The following is a 19,055-nucleotide window of genomic DNA, read 5'->3' on the forward strand; positions in this document are numbered from 1 at the left end:
TGTAAACTACTGTTTCTTTCCTCATCAGAATAATTTCTATAATTGTTAGGCTATTTTCAGTTGCTTTTTTTACAGCTGCTATTATATATGTCATAGTATTAGTATATATGTCAGACTAATCTCATTTTAAAATATTGAATATAAGAACACAAGTTGTGCCCAGGAAATCAAAGTATTCTTTTAATGTGCCTACTGATAAATATGTCAGTTTAGAAGTATAGCCTAAGATCATTAAAATAGGAAAAATATTTTGGATTAAGCAGAATCTTTCAAAAGGGGATTTCTTCTACTTATGCATTAAACATATATATAGTAATCAATAGGAAAAAAAATCTTTTTCCATCCCTTCAGACTGTAAAGCTTTTCTTTTTTTATTTCTTTTAGGGGGAGTTTGTTTCATGTCTTTTGTCATTATTGCGACAAATGACTGACAGACATTACCAGCAACTCCTTGACAGATTCGAGACAAGAGACATGCTGAGAGTAAGTCTTTTTCTCCCCAGGATTGATTATTTATTTATCTATTTTATAATTTGTGTGTTCTCTTGACATGGGGTCAGTGATACAATGTATCAACCAGCACAGCTTTGATATAATGGTCAAAATAATTAGTAGAAGCAGACAACATGTTTAGAAAGTCCCTATAAGAATAATAAACAATAATATATTAGTTTCATCTATATAAAGTTCTGAAAAAGCTTCTTGGATGAGAAGTGAAACATCTTCAAGGAAAAACAAAAGAAGTTCAGTTGCCTCTTGAAAAAAGCATCTTTTGGACAACCATGACATGGATGACTGAGAATCTCCATAGATATTTAGGTATGTATTTAAAGGAACAGAAATTATCTTTCTAGAATAAAGGAACAGGCATTGGAAGAATTTGGCATCTGGTCTATTTCTCACCTCAACTAAGAATCCAAACACATTTCTAACAGCATAAAAACAGATCTATCCTGTCAAATGTGTATCATAACCGCCCGGCCGCCCTGTTTCGGGTGACCCGCTCTCTCCTTCAACAGGAGGGGCGGGAGGACCCCCTACAAGGGTGTGCCGAGGAGTTTAACGGTTATCTATACGACAAAATCGTTCAGCTTCGGGACGGATTGGATCAAAATTGGGTAGATCCAGGCGAGGGTTCCGAGACCCATCTTGTTGAGGTGGTTTGGGATAACTTTGATCCTGTGACTCCCGAGGACATGGACAGGTTGCTGGGTAGGCTGAACGCCACCACATGTTTACTGGATCCGTGCCCCTCCTGGTTAGTACTGGCTACTCAGGAGGTGACACGAGGCTGGCTCTAGGGGATTACAAATGCTTCTTTGCGGGAGGGGGTCTTTCCCGCTGCCTTGAAAGAGGCGGTGGTGAGACCCCTCCTCAAGAAGCCTTCCCTGGACCCAGCTGTTTTAGGGAATTACCGGCCAGTCTCCAACCTTCGCTTCACGGCGAAGATTGTAGAGAGTGTGGTGGCATGTCAGCTACCCCAGTACCTGGATGAAGCTGTCTATCTAGACCCATTCCAGTCCGGCTTCTGGCCCGGATACAGTATGGAGACAGCTTTGGTCGCACTGGAGGATGATCTCTGGAGGGCCAGGGATAAGGGTTACTCCTCTGCCCTGGCCCTATTAGACCTCTCAGCGGCTTTTGATACCATCGACCATGGTATCCTGCTGCGCCGGTTGGAGGGGTGGGAGGCACCGTTTATCGGTGGTTCTCCTCCTACCTCTCTGACCGGACGCAGACGGTGTTGACAGGGGGGCAGAGATCGACTCCAAGGTGCCTCATGTGTGGGGTGCCACAGGGGTCGATTCTCTCACCCCTCCTGTTCAACATCTATATGAAGCCGCTGGGTGAGATCATCAGTGGCTTTGGGGTGAGATACCAACTGTACGCTGATGACACTCAGCTGTACTTTTCCACCCCGGGCCACCCCAGTGAAGCTGTCGAAGTGCTGTCCCGGTGTTTGGAAGCTGTACAGGTCTGGATGGGGAGGAACAGGCTCAAACATAATCCCTCCAAGACGGAGTGGCTGTGGATGCCGGCACCTCGGTACAGTCAGCTGCAGATGCGGCTGTCTGTCGGGGGTGAGTCATTGGCCCCGATGGAGAAAGTACGCAACTTGGGCGTGCTCCTGGATGGTCTGTTGTCCTTTGAAGATTATTTGGCGACCGTCTCCAGGAGAGCTTTTTATCAGGTTCGCCTGATCCGCCAGTTGTGTCCCTTCCTGGACCGGGATGCCTTATGCACGGTCACTCATGCTCTCGTTACCTCTCGCCTGGACTACTGCAATGCTCTCTACATGGGGCTCCCCTTGAAGAGCACCCGGAGACTTCAGCTAGTTCAGAACGCGGCTGCGCGGGTTATTGAGGGAGCGGTTTGGAGCTCCCACATAACACCTATCCTGCGCAGACTGCACTGGCTACCTGTTGTTTTCCGGGTGCGCTTCAAGGTATTGGTTACCACCTTTAAAGCGCTCCATGGCTTAGGACCGGGCTATCTACGGGACCATCTACTGCCGGCCTCTATCTCCCATCGTCCGGTGCATTCTCACAGAGAGGGACTCCTCAGGGTGCTGTCAGCCAAAGTGTCGACTGGCGGCCCCCAGGGGGAGGGCCTTCTCTGTGGGGGCTCCGACCCTGTGGAACGAACTTCTCCTCGGACTTCGACAACTACCTGACCTTAGGACCTTTCGCCGCGAACTTAAAACTTATTTATTTCGTATGGCTGGACTAGCTTGATTTTTACCTTTAAATTTTAATTGAATTTGATGGGTTTTTAAAGTTTTGTAATTTTATGGGGGTGTATGTTATTTTAATATTTGGGCAAATTTAAATCAGTTTTTTAAGGGATGTTTTAACTATTGTGTATATCTGTATTTTATCTGCCTGTTCACCGCCCTGAGTCCTTCGGGAGAAGGGCGGTATACAAATTAAAATATTCATTCATTCATTCATTCATTCATCATTATTGAATATTCTATGTTAATCAAAGATGAATTAATATGATGAGCTTTGATAGCAGATTCATAGATAAATACTCATATCTGCAGTCTTATTTGTATTTCAAGCAACCTTATAAATAATAGTTGTCAATCAATAAAATCCTGTATGCACAATAGGTATATACCGCTTTTCCCCAAAAATAAGACCCGGTCTCATTTTCTTTTGGCCTTGAAAATAAGCACTCAAGTTTATTTTCGGGGAGGTCTTATTTTTGTTAAGTGCAGGAGGCAGTGAGTGCAGGGGCTGATGGGACTGGGAGCACAGCTACTGCTGGCCCCACCCTCTCTGCCCCACTGTCTGCTTGCCTGTGGCTGCAACAGGCCACGTTCTCAGCATGCCCCAGCCTCCAACTGGCCCTGCCTGCTGCCCCAGCTTCTGCTGGAGCACTTCTTGGCTGGGATTCCTGGCGGGGGCACTTTGTCCTCCTGACAGGGTAGTTGGCTGGGGCATGTTGAAAGCTTGGCCCTGATTGAGGCCATGGGCAATCAGACAGTGGGATGGAGAGGGCAGGGGCGGTGATAGGTACCCAAACACTTTTTGCCCAGAGGGAAACAATGCTTTGTCTGCTTGCAGACAATTGTTTCAAACCATCCCCTCTGCAAACACTTGAGCTTTGAATCTCTGTCATTTCTCCATCTGGGCAAAAAGTTCTGCTGTGAGCAGCTTTCTCCTGTGAGCAGTTCCACCTGCTTTATCAGCCTTGCAGTGTTCAGCCCTGGGCAGTTTCACCGACACTATGAGCCTTGCAGCGTGTTACGAACGGCTCCACCTGCCCAACGAGACTCATTGTGCCGGTGGAGCTGCTTGTGGCACAATGCTATGAGGCTTGTTGCACTGGTAGAGCCACTTGCAGAACACCCCAAGACTCATTTCGCTGGTGGAGCCACTCACGGCACAACGCCGCAAGTCTTGTCTTTCTGGTGCTGCCACTCCTGTGCGTGATGCCACAACACACCATGCAGCAACCAGCTACGAGTGGCTTCACTGGTGCAATGAGTCTTGCAGCATTGTGCTGCAAGCAGCTCCACCAACGAGATGGAGCTTAACTATGGCTTATTTTGGGGATAGGGCCTATATTGGTGCAGGTGTGAAAATTGGATTAGGGCTTGTTTTTGGAGTAGGTCATATTTTCAGGGAAGCACGATAGTATATACCAGCATAATTGCTACTGCCTAACAAACCAGAAACTGATTTTATTATGATGTTATAATTATGTCATAATTTTGTTATGGCTTGCCTCAAAATTGCATTATTTCAATAGTCATTCATGTTGTGTGGCATTTTCAGTTCATGATCATATACTAGATTTCCATTTCTTTGTCCTTAATGAAACATATGTTCCATAACTAGGAATCCTTTGAGTATAAATTACGGTAATGTGGATAACTATAAAATGCATCTCAATTTACTATGCATTATAAATGAAACCTCCTGGATGCTTAAGCGTTAGGCACCATGTGTGTCTGCGTGTCTCCCTTCACTAAATCTATTTTATCTTGAGCATATTTTTTTAATTTGCATTTATATCCCGCCCTTCTCCGAAGACTCAGGGCAGCTTACACTATGTCAAGCAATAGTCTTCATCCTTTTGTATATTATATACAAAGTCAACTTATTGCCGTCAACAATCTGGGTCCTCATTTTACCTACCTTATAAAGGATGGAAGGCTGAGTCAACCTTGGGCCTGGTGGGACTTGAACCTGCAGTAATTGCAAGCAGCTGCTGTTAATAAAAGACTGTCTTACCAGTCTGAGCCACCAATTAGTATGTATGGCCTCTTTGCAGGCCACAAAATTGCACAACTCTGCTCCATGCAGAGATCATTAGCAAGAAAGAGCAGATGAAATAAAGCAGACAGAAAAGAGTAGAAGATAGAAACAAAATTTATAAAAAAACTATTCACATTTTATTCAAGGACTTTTTATTGCTAGTTATTTCACTCAGGTAGTCCTCAAGTTATAACTATTCATTTAGTGACCATTCAAAGTTAGAACAGCAGTGAAAAAAGTGTCAGAACCAATTCTCATACTTACTGTCAGCTTTGGAAGCCATATTAGGCCGGAAGCTTCCATGCTGCAGGAAAGTAGGAGGGTGGATTTAGTAGAGGGATTGTCTTTAGACAAAAAAGCATTCTTCCTTTCGGTCACGGTCAGGATGATCTGCATCTGGAGAAGGAGTGGTTGAAGTGCTGTCTCAAGATGGGACGGATGGTGATTGGAGCATGTGATCGACTGATGAGTGAGGGGATGGTTTTGGGGTTTTTGATTTACTGAGAGAAAACCTGGAACTCTCAGATTCGGGCTTTCCCAGATGTGCCAGTATACCTACTCTAATATATAGAACTTTGAGAAACGCTTGCTTCAGAGTTTTTAATTGGAGTTGGGGGTTTTCTGGAATGCTGACATTAACCCAAATCCCTAAAAGCATAATGGCACTCCAAAAGGGGGCTATCCGGGATGCTGAGCCCCAGCATCGCTCCAGAGCAACATTTGATGATAAGCCTGCCAAACTGGCGTCCTTCCTCAGCCAGATCTGGGCACATATATATCAGTATGGAGACCAATACAAAGCAGACTGAGACTTAGTATTGGCAATTTCTGATGGGATGAATGAAGGGGAGGCTGCTGAATGGATAGCCCAGCTGCACAATGAGGAAGCTGCTGAACTAAATGATGTCAATGGGTTCGTAGCACTGCTCTGGACCAGATTTGAAGACCCAGTCCGAATCAATGAAAATGAAGCCAAAATAAAAGTGATGAAGCAAGGTAATCGACCCATAAAAGACTTTGTATGGGACTTTAGACGGGTTGCAAGGAACCTTGGGTATTGGCTGGATCACATACTCCTACACTATTTTAAGGAAGACCTTGATCAGGAAGTCAGGACAGCATGTGGAGTCCGAGGGGTGCCTGAGCGACTGCACGGGTATACCATGTCCATAGTTCTGGACAGAAAAATTCCCCCACCACAAAGCCCCAGCAGAAAAGCCTCCTAGGAGAGTTTTAGCTAGACGGCCCCCTTCAAAGCCTCCTGAAGTGTCCCCCCCCAACCTACAGGGGTGATTAAATGCTATCGGTGTGGACAACTGGGACATTGAGCTTCTGAGTGCCTGCTCCTGCATCAGTTCCACAACAATGTTTGGCCATGGCTGCCTGAGGCAGAAGGGCTCCAAGGAAGGCCCCAGATACCAGTTGATTTGCAAGACAAGCTATAGAGGTTCCCCTCCCCACCAAAGAGAGCGAGGACTCTCCAGCCAAAGAAGCCCCTCCTGGCAAGGCTAGCAGAGAAGACGACCCGATGGTGAGTTCAACCTTCCCCCCCCCTTTTCAATTATAGTGAGATTGGTGGTGCCAGAGATGGGGGAGCAAGGAGAAGTGCCAGCAATAATAGATACATGCTGGACCAGATGTTTAATTGGACTTCCAATTGTTGAACATTTGCGGATCAAAACAAGAGCTTTAAAGCGCCCAATTAAATTTCACCAGGTGGATGGGACATTAATTGGAGGAGTCCCAGCCACCCAAATTACTGAATTAGATTAGAAATTGGAAGACATCGTGAATTTATACGGTTTATAGTAGCGCCAAAGATGTCAGAATCAGTCATATTGGGCCGTAATACTGTAAAATCATAATTGGCATCAGGCCACTGCCCCCTGTTCCTTCTCCCAAGAAACTGCCAACCCATAAGGGCCAGCTGCCAGAAACAGCAGCTGCTGTTTCAAGCAAACCTCCAGGTGAACTCCAGATTCCTAAGGTATATACAGACTTAGCTGAAGCATTTAGCAAGGAGGAGTATAACATCCTCCCCCTCATCGAGCCACAGATTGTGCCATTGAGCTAGAACCAGGAGTCAGGATGTATTCCATGATACCTGCTGAAATGACCAAACTGAGGAAGTACATTGACACCAACTTAGCCAGAGGGTTCATCAAACTTGCAAAATCCAGGGTGGCCACCCCCATATTGTTTAAAGAGAAGAAAGATGGGGGCTTGAGATTACGTGTTGACTTTAGGGGCGTGAACTGCATTTGCATACAAAATACCTACCCCCTATCACTAATGAAAGACTTGCTGACCCACTTGTCAAAAGGCAAAGATTTTCACCAAGCTAGATCTAAGGGAAGCTTACTACCAGGCTCGCATAAAGGAGGGAGAAGAATGGAAGACTGTTTTTAACTGCCCCCTGAGCAGTTTCCAATTCCGGGTCATGCCTTTCGGACTTCAAGGGCTCCCTGCAGTCTTCATGCAACTGATCAGTGAAGTTCTGCATGAACACCTCTATAAAGGGGTCCTTGTTTACCTGAACAACATTCTTATATTCAGAGAAAATATGGAAGAGCATGTCAAACTAGTTAGGCAAGTGCTGAAAAAACTCCTAGCAACCAAACTTTATGCAAAGTTGTCAAAATGCGAGATCCATAAGGAGTCCTTGGACTACCTGGGCTCCGAGGTGTCAAATCAAGGAATTGAAATGGACCTGGGGAAGATGAAGGCGGTGCTAGACTGGTACCCCCCATGAACATGTAAGCAACTTCAAAGCTTCCTGGGGTTTGCAAATTTTTACAGACAATTCATCCCTTCCTTCACTGAGGTTGCTCTCCCCTTGATGGAATTACTAAAAAACGGTCCAACTCCAACCAAGCCAAAACCTAGCCAAGCCCTAGCTTGGACAATGGATTGTCAAAAATCCTTTGAACGATTAAAATGCCTATTCGTGGTGGAGCCGATCCTCCAGCACCCTGACCCTAATAAACCATTTATAGTCCAAGCTGATGCTAGTGATATGGTAGTAGCGGCTATTCTACTGTAAAGGAACACTCAAAACAAACTAATGCCTTGTGCTTATGTATCAAAAAAGTTAACGGACATTGAGTGTAGATTGGCAGTATGGGAGAAGGAGGCTTTAGCAGTGTGATGGGCTCTTTTATCCTGGAGACACTTCCTAGAGTGGGTTAAGAAGCCTTTTGAAGTGTGAACTGACCAGAAAAGCCTTGAGGCGTTGAAGACCCCACGGAAGCTTTCCCCCAAGCAAGTTTGCTGGGCTCATTATTTTAAATGCTTTAACTTCAACCTGAAATACATTCGGGGGGGGGGAAACCTATTAGCGGATGCTTTGTCCAGGAAGCCCCAGTTTGACAGCTGACGGGAAGAGGTAATACATGCCATGATCTCTGAAACCCAACTAGCAGCCCAAGCATGCACTACAGCACAAAAGCACCGTGGATCCGACCTCCCAAAAGACAAGTTGACGGTAGAGCTAAAAATGGTGCTCTCAAATGATGCCTGGTTTGAGGAAAACCAGATGGATTTAACCTTAAGGGAGGGATTCTCTTGAAAGGAGAGTAAGATTTATGTGCCCAACTGCATGTGACTCCTGGTGCTAAAGCGTAGTCATGATTCTTGACTAGGGGGCCACTTTGGATTTTTAAAAACTCTCCATTTGACTAGAAGACAATTCTGGTGGCCAAGAATGAAAACTGACATAGAGGACTATGTTAGAAGCTGTGCCACCTGTGCCACCATGAAGTCCAGACCAGGGAAATCCCCCTGTGCTTCTCCAGACCAAGGCCGAACACACAAAACCCTGGGAGGAGATTGCAATGAACTCCCTGAAAGCAGAGGAAATAAAGTGATTTGGACTGTCATTGATTTATTCTCCAAATAAGCACATTTCATTGCCTATAATAGACTACCCTCAGCCAAGAAGCTGGCTAAACTTTTCGTGAAGCATATCTACAGACTGCTGTATGGGGTTCCAAGGAGAATAATATCAGATTGAGGGGTCCAATTTACTGCTAAGTTCTGGAAGGAATTCCTGAGGTCCATTGGGTCATTCCAGGGGTTTAGCTCAGCTTTCCACCCATCTACTAATGGATCCGCTGAAAAATTGAATGTAATGGTGGAACAATACATTGTCTTTTATGTAAATTATCAAGAAAACTGGGCGGAGTAATTACCATTCGCAGAAGTGGCTTATAATAATGCAGTACACAGTAGTACATGGTTGACTCCTTTTCAAATAACTACGGGCATGGGTTTTGTGCAGATGCCTGAGTTGCCTAGAGAGCCACCCGCTTCCATGTCCCTAATAGAATGGATAATCTCATTACAAAAGGGTTGGGAAAATACTAAGAAAGCTTTAGCTGAAACAGTGAAGAAATATAAGGCCCAAGCCAACAAACACTGGTCTCTCCAACCACCTTTCCGAATAGTAAATAAGGTTTATTTGTCAACCAAATACCTAAGATTGAGATTACCTAGCAAGAAGTTTGGACCCAAATTCGTAGGTCCCTTCCCTATAATGAAAGTGATTAACCCAGTGACTGTCCAACTTAGCCTCCCTTGCATATTAGGGAAAGTGCACCCAGTGTTTCACAGTAACTTATTGAAAACAACAATAGGATCTAATTTAAGGCCCTTAAAGTAGCTCCCCTCACATCTCCTTTGGTAATACAAGGGAAGATTCATTATGAAGTTAAGAAGATCCTTGACTCTAGACTATATAGGGGTCGCTTACAGTATTTGATACACTGGAAAGGGTACCCGTTGTCTGAAGCTACTTGGGTGAAAAGTTGGGATGTGAATGCTGATACTCTAGTAAAGCAATTTCAAGATAAATTCCCTGAGAAACCAAAGGGTCCTCCTGGAGGGGGGAGAGGGGGTTAAGTGGTTTTATGTACAAGGCATTAACCTCTTCTGTTATGTTTTGTCTGTTTTATTTTTCAGGGTATGTTTTTTTTCTGCAGGGGGTGGGACGCCTGTCAGCTTTGGAAGCCATATTAGGCTGGAAGCTTCCATGCTGCCACCTTCTCATGTGTGGGAAAGTGGGAGGGGGGATTTAGTAGAGGGATTGTCTTTAGACAAAAAAGCATTCTTCCTTTCGGTGTAGGTCAGGACGATCCTGCATCTGGAGAAGTAGTGGTTGGAGTTCTGTCTCAAGATGGGACGGATGGTGATTGGAGCATGTGATCGACTGATGAGTGAGGGGATGGTTTTGGGGGTTTTGATTTACTGAGGGAAAACCCGGAACTCTCAGATTCGGGTTTTCCCAGATGTGCCAATATACCTACTCTAATATATAGAATTTTGAGAAATGCTTGCTTCAGAGTTTTTAATTGGAGTTGGGGTTTTTCTAGAACGCTGACACTTAACTGTTGCAGCAGTCCCATGGTCATATGATCAAAATTCAGGTGATTGGCAACCAACAGTTGCATTGTTCCAGGGTCATGTAATCACCATTTGCAATCTTTCCAGCAAGCTTCAGACAAGCAAAGTCAATGGAGAAGCCAGATGTAGAAACGATCCGAAGGCTGATGATGATGAATCAACTTTTTCCAGAATCAACAATACATTTCCTTGCTTTTTGTTTTAAATGAAGAGAAAAGAGGTTTTTGAATAGCACATATTTGAATTGGATGCAAAGTAGGTGGAGGTGGCGAATGGAAAAGAGCAAAAAATGAAAGAATACATTGCATAAAACAACAGCAAGTTATGAGAACAATTACAATCAAACCATAAAAAAACATTTGTTTTAACCAGGACCAATCAGGTAACCAATTAGTTAACCAAGCAAAAGGAGAAAAATTTTCATGAACGTTATCTTCTAAGTAAGCCTGCATATTAGCCAGTTCATCCTCAATAGTCTTATTAAGCGAATGAAAATGCACAGCACAAGCATGCTGACCAACCAATTTACAAAATCCCCCTTGACAAGCTAACAAATAGTATATAGCAAAACTTTGTTGAAGTATATCTTGATTTAGTTTTTCAATTTCATTCTGCAAGTCTCAAACAATTGCAGCAGTAGCATTGATAGATTTTTCTAATTGACATGTGAGTCCCAGAATAGAATGTCTATTTTCTTGAGAAATTATTCCTGGGTATGATCCCAAGGTGATGACTCCAGTAATTGCTCCAGCAACTGCACGTCCAAAGGTAGACAATGAAGAAAGTTGAATATCTATGATGACTTCATCAGAACATGTTGGTCCCAAAGTTTCATGCTGAGTACGAGTTGATGATTGTGTGGGAACACCTATCTGTACTGGTAACGACAAATATCCAATTGCTGCACATTGATAGTTCTGAGGATGCATATTTGTTGCATATTTGTCAAAGAAAAACCACATATTAGGATCCTTTAACTGCCATCCAGCACAGATAGATTCAACATTAGAAGAATCACTAGCATTAAAAATAGGAAAATTATCAGGATACATATCAGGTGCAATATTAGAGCCCTCCAACGTGGCATTAATAGTACCCCATAGCCAGTATCTTTGAGTACGATGACTATAATTCCCCACTTTATTTAAAATACGTTTGCCTTTTGGTAATCAGACCATTTACTAAGCTAATTATGACAAACATGACAGCAAAAACACAAACCTCGAGTAAACTGATTGATACTGTGGTAACGCCATTTAACTAAATTCAGTTGACTCGGAGGCTTAGAAAGTAGCCAAGAGGAAGAAATATGTTGAAGTTGTGAAACAATGAAGGTAGAAGAGGTAATTAGATTAGGAATAAAAGCAACTTGACCAAAAGCCATAGGAGGCTCATAATACAAGGTTACATTGTGACCATAAATTAAAAACATATATTGAGCATGACAAATCCAAAGATTAGGGTTGAGAGAAAAGTAGGAGTTGTCTCAGAAGTGGTAGAGGCTTCTGGGTGGCGCCACCTTTCTCGCTGGGTGCTAATTTATGGCACTCCGCATTGAATATGGTAAAAGCCGGACATAACAACTGATCCCGGCTTAATTTCTCTCTCTGGTTGAAAGAGAGAGAAAGAGCAAGGGGGGGGAACTGTGGTAGATTCCCCTAGGGGCTTTGTTTTTGTAATGCAAAGTCCTGAAAGGTCGAATCCCCTTGAACCCCTCCCCCAACCTACAGTATTCACTGCGCTCCTGAAAAAGCAGGAAAAGAGGAAGGTGTCCACTTCTGCTAGCAATTGATTTCTTTTTGTGGTTACTAAAAGCAGGCGGAACAAGCGTGAGTGAACAATTATTGGTTTGCAAGTATTTTTGATTTTCTGACTTCTACCTTTTTTTTAAAAAAGAAATTTCTACCCCTTCAGTTTCGTTTTAGAGAAACTGAAAGCAGAGCGATACATCAAAGGGAGCTTTGCTGTTGAATCGAAACTGAATGGAGATTTTATCTTATTGTGTTTGACTGTGGACTGTTGGATTATATTATGTTGTTTAAGTACTTTACAAGGGGATTCTCAGCAGGAACTTTGTCATGGAGGTTCTTTCAGAAGAATGGATTTGTGACTTTATACAGGACTACACAGAAAGTATGTATTTAATTATTCAAAAATACGAATTGATAAAAAATGGGGACGTTTTGGATGAGAGCTTGGAGCAAATTAACCAGTGCAACCATTTGGAAAATGGAATGCAGGAGATACAAATAAAAGTGGATAAATATGAAGATTTGATCATGAAGAAACAAGGTGATGTAAAGAAGTTTTCTTTAAATAGTTTGGATGAACTGCCTGAATTTGTGCTACAGGAGATTGTCCCTCAAATGGAAAAGACTCACAAGCTTAATGTTTCCCAAGAGTTCTCTTTTTGGACTGATGGAATATACGGCAGTAATTTTTGGATTCTTGGACATAAGGAATTACTAGGAAATATTGTGATTGACTTTTTAAAAGGAGTAACAAAGGAAAGACAGAGATTAATGCACCAAAAAAAAGGGCAAGAGACAAAAGTATTATTCTTGAAACAAGGTTTTTTTAAAATATTAATAGACAAAAATATTAGTGTTCCGGAAAGACGATTTGTGAGGAATCTGGAAGAAATGGGTTGATTATATGTTTTATATCTATCATAAAAGACTAGATATTTGGATCTATACTGGATTTTGATGAGGAAGGACTAAAGTTGAATAGATATTGTAATTTTCTGTATTGAAATTTTATAAGGTGTTGCACTAAATTTTAAATAGAATATTTTTAAAAGATCTTATGTAAGAAAGACATGGGGGGAAAATTATATGGTTATAGAAGTTATAAGGGACATATTTTTTGAATTGGATTGGATTTTTAAGCTTTAGTTGGTAAATACTTTAGGATTAATTTGTTCTATTGATTTATATATTTTACTATTGTTAATTCTTAATTTTTATTTTTATTTTTTATTTTTTATTGAAGGATTTTGGTTATGTTAGGAGGAAGTCAGAGCTAGAGAAGGAAAATTGGTATAATAGTTTTGGGAGAAAATTTTCTTAGCATATGTTTGTCTTATTTTTAACTATACCTTGTGCTTGTTCCGGGAAGCCAGGGGGGAGGGGGGAGGGTATTAGTGAAGGGAGGGGGGTTGGGGGGAAAGGGGGAAAAAAATTTTTTTGTAAAACTTTTTGAATTAAAAAAAAAAAAAGAAGTGGTAGAAACAGGAGAAGGAAAACAAAGAAAACAACATAACAGAATAGTAACAGAATTTGCGGTTATAACAGCGAAAACTGCAGCTACAAGATTTTCTGGAGTTTGAGGTAAAGAAGCCTTCTGTAGTTGTTGCTGAGCTTCATAGGTAATAGCTTTCACTTGACCCCAAGTCATGGCTGGAGGACGTGGTGACTTGGGAAGACGAACTTCCGTTTTGAGATGAAGATTGAATTTGGGATTGTGGAGGCCCTGTGTTCTGTTTCCCTCTCCCAATACTCCCAACAAAAAGTCAGTCAAATGCCTTCTTTTCAAGCTTATTTACATTTGGCTGGATTCCTTCTGGCACAGAGATGTTCTGGCCACGTCTACCCACGCGCCTGCCAAGTCTCTGGAGATAACTAGGAAATTATAGATAAGACAAGAGTTACTCATGAATATATTCTTCCCTCCATTGAAACAGTTTGCCCGTGCAAATTCACTGCTTTGTCCAAGACAAAAAGCCAGGAAGTTCCGCCTCCTGCTTTATAGCCCCTGTGGGTGTCACTCTGTGACTCATCATTCTTTGACTTTGTCCCAACGCCTCCTCTGCTGTGCACGTCAGTCATGTCTGCGCAGTCTTGCATCAAGCCAAGATTGTTCTTGGGGCGTTGCCAAATCAGAAGAAGGCCCGGGGGGAATCAGGCCTTGCCAGCCCCTCCTCCTCCTCCTGGGTGGGTGCCAGGGAGGGAGAGGGCCCAAGGGAAGCAGGCCTTGCCAGTTCCTCCTCTTCACTCTCTGAATCATCCTCCTCCAGGAGTCCGAGTCCTGGAACCTGGGTCACAACACTATCCCTCACCGCAGGGCCCTTCCCCCGGGGCTGACGGTTGGGATGCGGTCGGGCTGGGTTCTGCTCATGGAAGGCCTGCATCAGGTCACGGGCATGAACGTTGGAGGCATCTACCCAGGAGAAATCAGTCCTGTATCCCTTCCATGCGATCAAATATTGGAAACGACCCTTCAGCCAGCGGGAGTCTCATACGCTGTGGACTTCGTATTCCTCCGACCCGTCCTTGGCGACAGTGATGGGTGCCGTTGGGCACCGAAGGGGACTCGGTGTGGCCTCAGGGACCAGAAGGGACCGGTGAAAGACAGGGTAGATCCGCATGGATCGTGGCAGGGTCAGTCGGTAGGCTACCGGGTTGATGACCGCCTCGACAGGGAATGGGCCGATGAATTGGTGGTCCAACTTCTTTACCGGGCGGTCGGACGGGAGGTGTTTGGTGGAGAGACACACCCGGTCTCCGACCGCCAGCGGGGGCGTCGCCTGTCGGGAGCGGTCGGCGGACTGTTTGCAGTCCTCCTTCACCCGATCCAGCTGCTGACGTACCAACTGTTGGACCGCATGTATTCCGTCAGGAAGGTCTGCGTTTCGGGAACAGGAGAGTCTGCTGGTGCCAGAGAGAAGAGCCGCGGATGGTACCCCACGTTGGCAAAGAACGGGGTCATCTGGGTAGAGGTGTGCTGGGAGTTGTTAAAAGCAAACTCCGCCAGGGACAGGTAATCGGCCCAGTTGTCCTGCTGCTTGTTGACAACGTAACAGAGATACTGTTCCAGGATACCGATGACCTTCTCTGTACCCCTGTCGGTCTCCAGATGGTGTGATGATGACAGACATACCTGCACTTCCAACGTGGTCATCAGGCTGTTCCAGAAGCGAGCTGTGAACTGAACGCTGCGGTCTGAAACCACCCTGTCCAGCAGACCATGGAGGTGGAAGATGTGCTGCAGGAAGAGATGGGCCATTTTGATGGCTGTGGGCAGCCCACGGCACGGGATGAAGTGTGCTATTTTGGTGAGCATGTCCACCACCACTAGCACCGTGTTGAACCCAGAGGACGGCGGCAGGTCCTTCAGAAAGTCCATGGAGATCGCCCCCCAGGGTCTGTCAGATGTCGGCAAGGGCTGGAGGAGCCCGGGAGGGGCCCCCATGGAGGCCTTGGCTTGCCGGCATGGTACGCAGGACAGCACATACGCATGTACATCATGCTGCACTCGGGGCCACCAAAAGGTCCGTGTGACCAGATGGAGGGTCTTGAAGAACCCAAAATGACCTGCTGCAGGGTTGTCGTGGCACTGGGTCATGACGAGGGCTCGGAGTGATCCTGTGGGCACGTATAATCGCCCCTGAAACTTGAGTAAGTCCTCCTCCAAGGTCCAAGGAGACGTGGGGCCCACCTCCTCTCTCCTTTGCTGCGACCAGGCGTCCTGGCGCTTTGCCTCTCGCACCTGGGCCCGCAAGTCCACCGGTTCCCGCGCTGTGGCCAAGGCTTCTGCCGGCAGCACCATCCATGGAGGAAGGGGGTCCTTGGCGCTTGCGGGACAGGGCATCCGCCCTCCGGTTGTGACCACTGGGAATGTAGTCACGCGAAAGTTGAACCGGGCGAAAAACTACGACCACTGGAGCTGTTGCTGGTTCAACTTCCGAGCCGTGGTGAGGTGCTTGAGGTTTGGATGGTCCATTCGGACCTCCACCTGATGTTGGGCCCCATCCAGATGGTGCCGCCAAGCCTCAAACGCAGCCTTAATAGCCAGCAACTCTTTTTCCTAGATGGTGTAGTTAGGCTTGGAAGGATTGAGTTTCCGGGAGTAGTAAGCGGAGGGAAAAAGAGCGCCACCATCTTCTGGGGCCTGTAGCAGCACTGCTCCAAGGGCCACGTCAGATGCGTCCGTCTCCACGAAAGGGCGGTGTGGGTAGGGGTGCCTCAGGATGGGTTCCTTGACAAAGGCCTTCTTGAGGGCCATGAATGCCCCCTGCTGCGGGGGACCCCACCGGAACAGGACTTTCTTCTGGAGGAGCTGGGTGAGCGGAGCCGTCAGCATGGCGAAGCCCGGGATGAAGTTCCGATAATAACTGGCGAAGCCCAGCAGTCACTGAACATCCTTTACCCAACTAGGGGCTTCCCAGCTGCACAAGGCCTCCACTTTGCGCGGGTCCATGGTGATCCCCCCGGGTGAAAGGATGTGCCCGAGGAACTCCATGGAAGTCTGGAAGAAGAAGCATTTCTCCACCTTCGCATTGAGTTATTGCTCCCGCAAGCGTTGCAGAACCAGACCGACGTGCCGAAGGTGGCTTTCCCTGGACCGGGAGTAAATCAGGATGTCATGCAGAAAGATCACCACAAACCGATCCAACATGTCTCGGAACACGTCGTTCATGAAGTGCTGGAAGACGGCGGGGGTGTTGGTCAACCCGAACGGCAGACGGTGTATTTGTAGTGTCGGTATCGGGTGCCGAATGCCGTCTTCCATTCGTCTCCCTCTCGCATCTGCATCAGATTGTAGGTCCCCCTGGAGATTGAGCTTGGTGAAGATCATGGGCTCCTGCAACCTCTCCAGCAGCTCTGGGATGAACGGCAGGGGGTAGTGATTCCACACCGTAATGGCGTTTAGCCGGCGGTAATCACAGCACAGGCGCAAGTCCCCTGTCGTCTTCTTCACGAAGAGAACCGGGGCCGAGAGAGGGGACTTCGAAGGCCAGATGAACCCTCGGGCCAGATTTTTGTCCAGGAAGTCCCTGAGGGCAGCCAACTCAGGCTTCGACATGGAATACAGGCATCCCACAGACAGTGATGCGTTGGGCAGAAGGTCCACGGGGCAATCGTAAGGCCGATGCGGGGGTAATCGGTCCGCTTCCTTCTCGCTGAACACGTCAGCAAAGTCCGTCAGTTCAGGAGGCAAGGAGATGGCAGGGGTGAGGACGTTCTGGCCAGCACAGATGTGGCGGATGTGGTTGACGCACTGCAGACTTGAGAAAGAGATGGCGTTCCGCGACCAGGCCATCTGAGGATCGTGGGTCCGAAACCAGGCCAAACCAAGGACCAAGGGAAAATGAAGGTCCGCCGTGACATAAAACTGGACCGCCTCCTCACGGTCCCCAATAGCCAGGCGCAAAGGCTGGGTGGCAAATTTAATGGGGCCGGACACCCGATCTCGTCCATCAATTGTTTCTACCCGCATCGGAGGTCCACCGGAACCACGGGGACCGCAAACTGGGTCACAAAGGCCTGGTCCATAAAGTTTGTTGTGGCCCCTGAGTCCACCAGCGCATGCGCCTGGAGCCCATCCGACTGCTTCCTCAACCATACCCATGTGTCCAGAATCAGATGCCAAGGGGCCCCAGAGTCTACTTCCGCAACGTCCAGTGGGGGCTTAGTACATGCCCGACCTAGGGTTTCCCCGAGGTCGGGCCTGCTCCATTTCCCGATTGGTCATGCTGTGATTTGGGGACCGGCATGCGTGCCCCACTTCACTTTCTGGGGCAAGAAGTGGCGAAGTGGCCGGGCTCCCCACAATACAGCCGGGTAATAGAGGGAGCACCACGATGCTCCCATGTAACACCTCTCCTGCGCAGTCTGCACTGGTTGCCAGTGGTCTTCTGGGTGCAATTCAAGGTGTTGGTTGTCACCTTTAAAGCGCTCCATGGCACAGGACCGGGTTACTTACGGGACCGCCTACTGCCACCAACAGCCTCCCATTGGCCTGTGCGTTCCCATAGGGAGGGCCTCCTCAGGGTGCCATCAGTTAAACAATGTTGACTGGCGACACCCAGAGGGAGGGCCTTCTCTGTGGGGGCCCCTGCCCTTTGGAATGAGTTACCTCCGGGGTTGCGTCAATTCCCTGACCTCTGAACTTTCAAACGCGAGCTCCAGACTCTGTTATTTCATCGGGCGGGGCTAGCCTAACGAAATTTTAAATTGGGGTTTTATGATGGTTTTATGCTAGTTTTAAATCTGGTTTGGCCAAATTTTTAGAATCAGTTTTTAAATAATTTTTTAATGTTTGTTTATGTTTATGTTTTTATCTTTGGCTGTAAACCGCCCTGAGTCCTACGGGAGAAGGGCGGTATAAAAATCCAATAAATAAATAAATAAATAAAATAAATAAAGATATTGAGAAAAAGCAATTTGATATGAGTCAGAGATAGTCATTAAATGTTCATGCTGATAAAGGCCATTGCTCAACCTAAACAGGGTTGGAACAAATCCTTTTAAGAGGAAGAGCCATCATCTAAAACCAGATCAGCGTTGAGAAGAGAAAGAAGGTCCCTGCCCCATATATTAGTATGAATATCTAAAATGTAAAGATACAGACTTACCTGCAGAAGTTGTGATGGCTATAGGACGAATGCTTTGCCAGGCAGCTGTGGACCCACCAATGCCCCATAAGGAATTAACAGCACGTTTGGTCCATTGCACAGGCCACTGTAAAAGGGAGATGACAGTAACATTGGCACCTGTATCCAGCAATCCCTGAAAAGGTTGCTTATTAAGATATAATGTAAGAAGAGGCCAAAGAGAGGTGACTGGATGAAGAAGCCCTACAGAAAGAGAGGTAGAGCTAAATCCAGCATCACCACGGTGCCCTGTGCCGGGAGCAGGAACCTCATATGGAAGAAAAAGAAGTTGTTTCACAGAAGAGTCCTTAGAGAGAAGTTGCGGAATATTAACCCAGATTTGCATAAGAATAACCCCAGTATAATCAATAACCCCTGGAACTACAAAGCAGCCCAATTTATGAGCAGAAGAATGTGGTAAAATAAGACCAACTAGTCCAGAGGGAATAGGACCAGTGTACTGAGAAGGCACAAGTTTAACTTCTAAAGGAAACTTAAAATCTAAATCT

General features: G+C 45.9%; 1 protein-coding gene across 1 annotated transcript in view; it reads left to right on the forward strand.

Moving 5' to 3' along the window:
* DOCK4 (dedicator of cytokinesis 4) overlaps window positions 1-19,055 on the forward strand; it is a 931,895-nt gene that overhangs the window by 558,939 nt on the left and 353,901 nt on the right. Inside the window, exon 26 of the mRNA XM_058189675.1 lies at window positions 385-483. Coding sequence (XP_058045658.1) covers window positions 385-483 — 99 coding nt within the window. The remainder of the gene's footprint in view (window positions 1-384; window positions 484-19,055) is intronic.

Source organism: Ahaetulla prasina, chromosome 7 (assembly GCF_028640845.1).
Source record: "Ahaetulla prasina isolate Xishuangbanna chromosome 7, ASM2864084v1, whole genome shotgun sequence".
Lineage (NCBI taxonomy): Eukaryota > Metazoa > Chordata > Lepidosauria > Squamata > Colubridae > Ahaetulla > Ahaetulla prasina.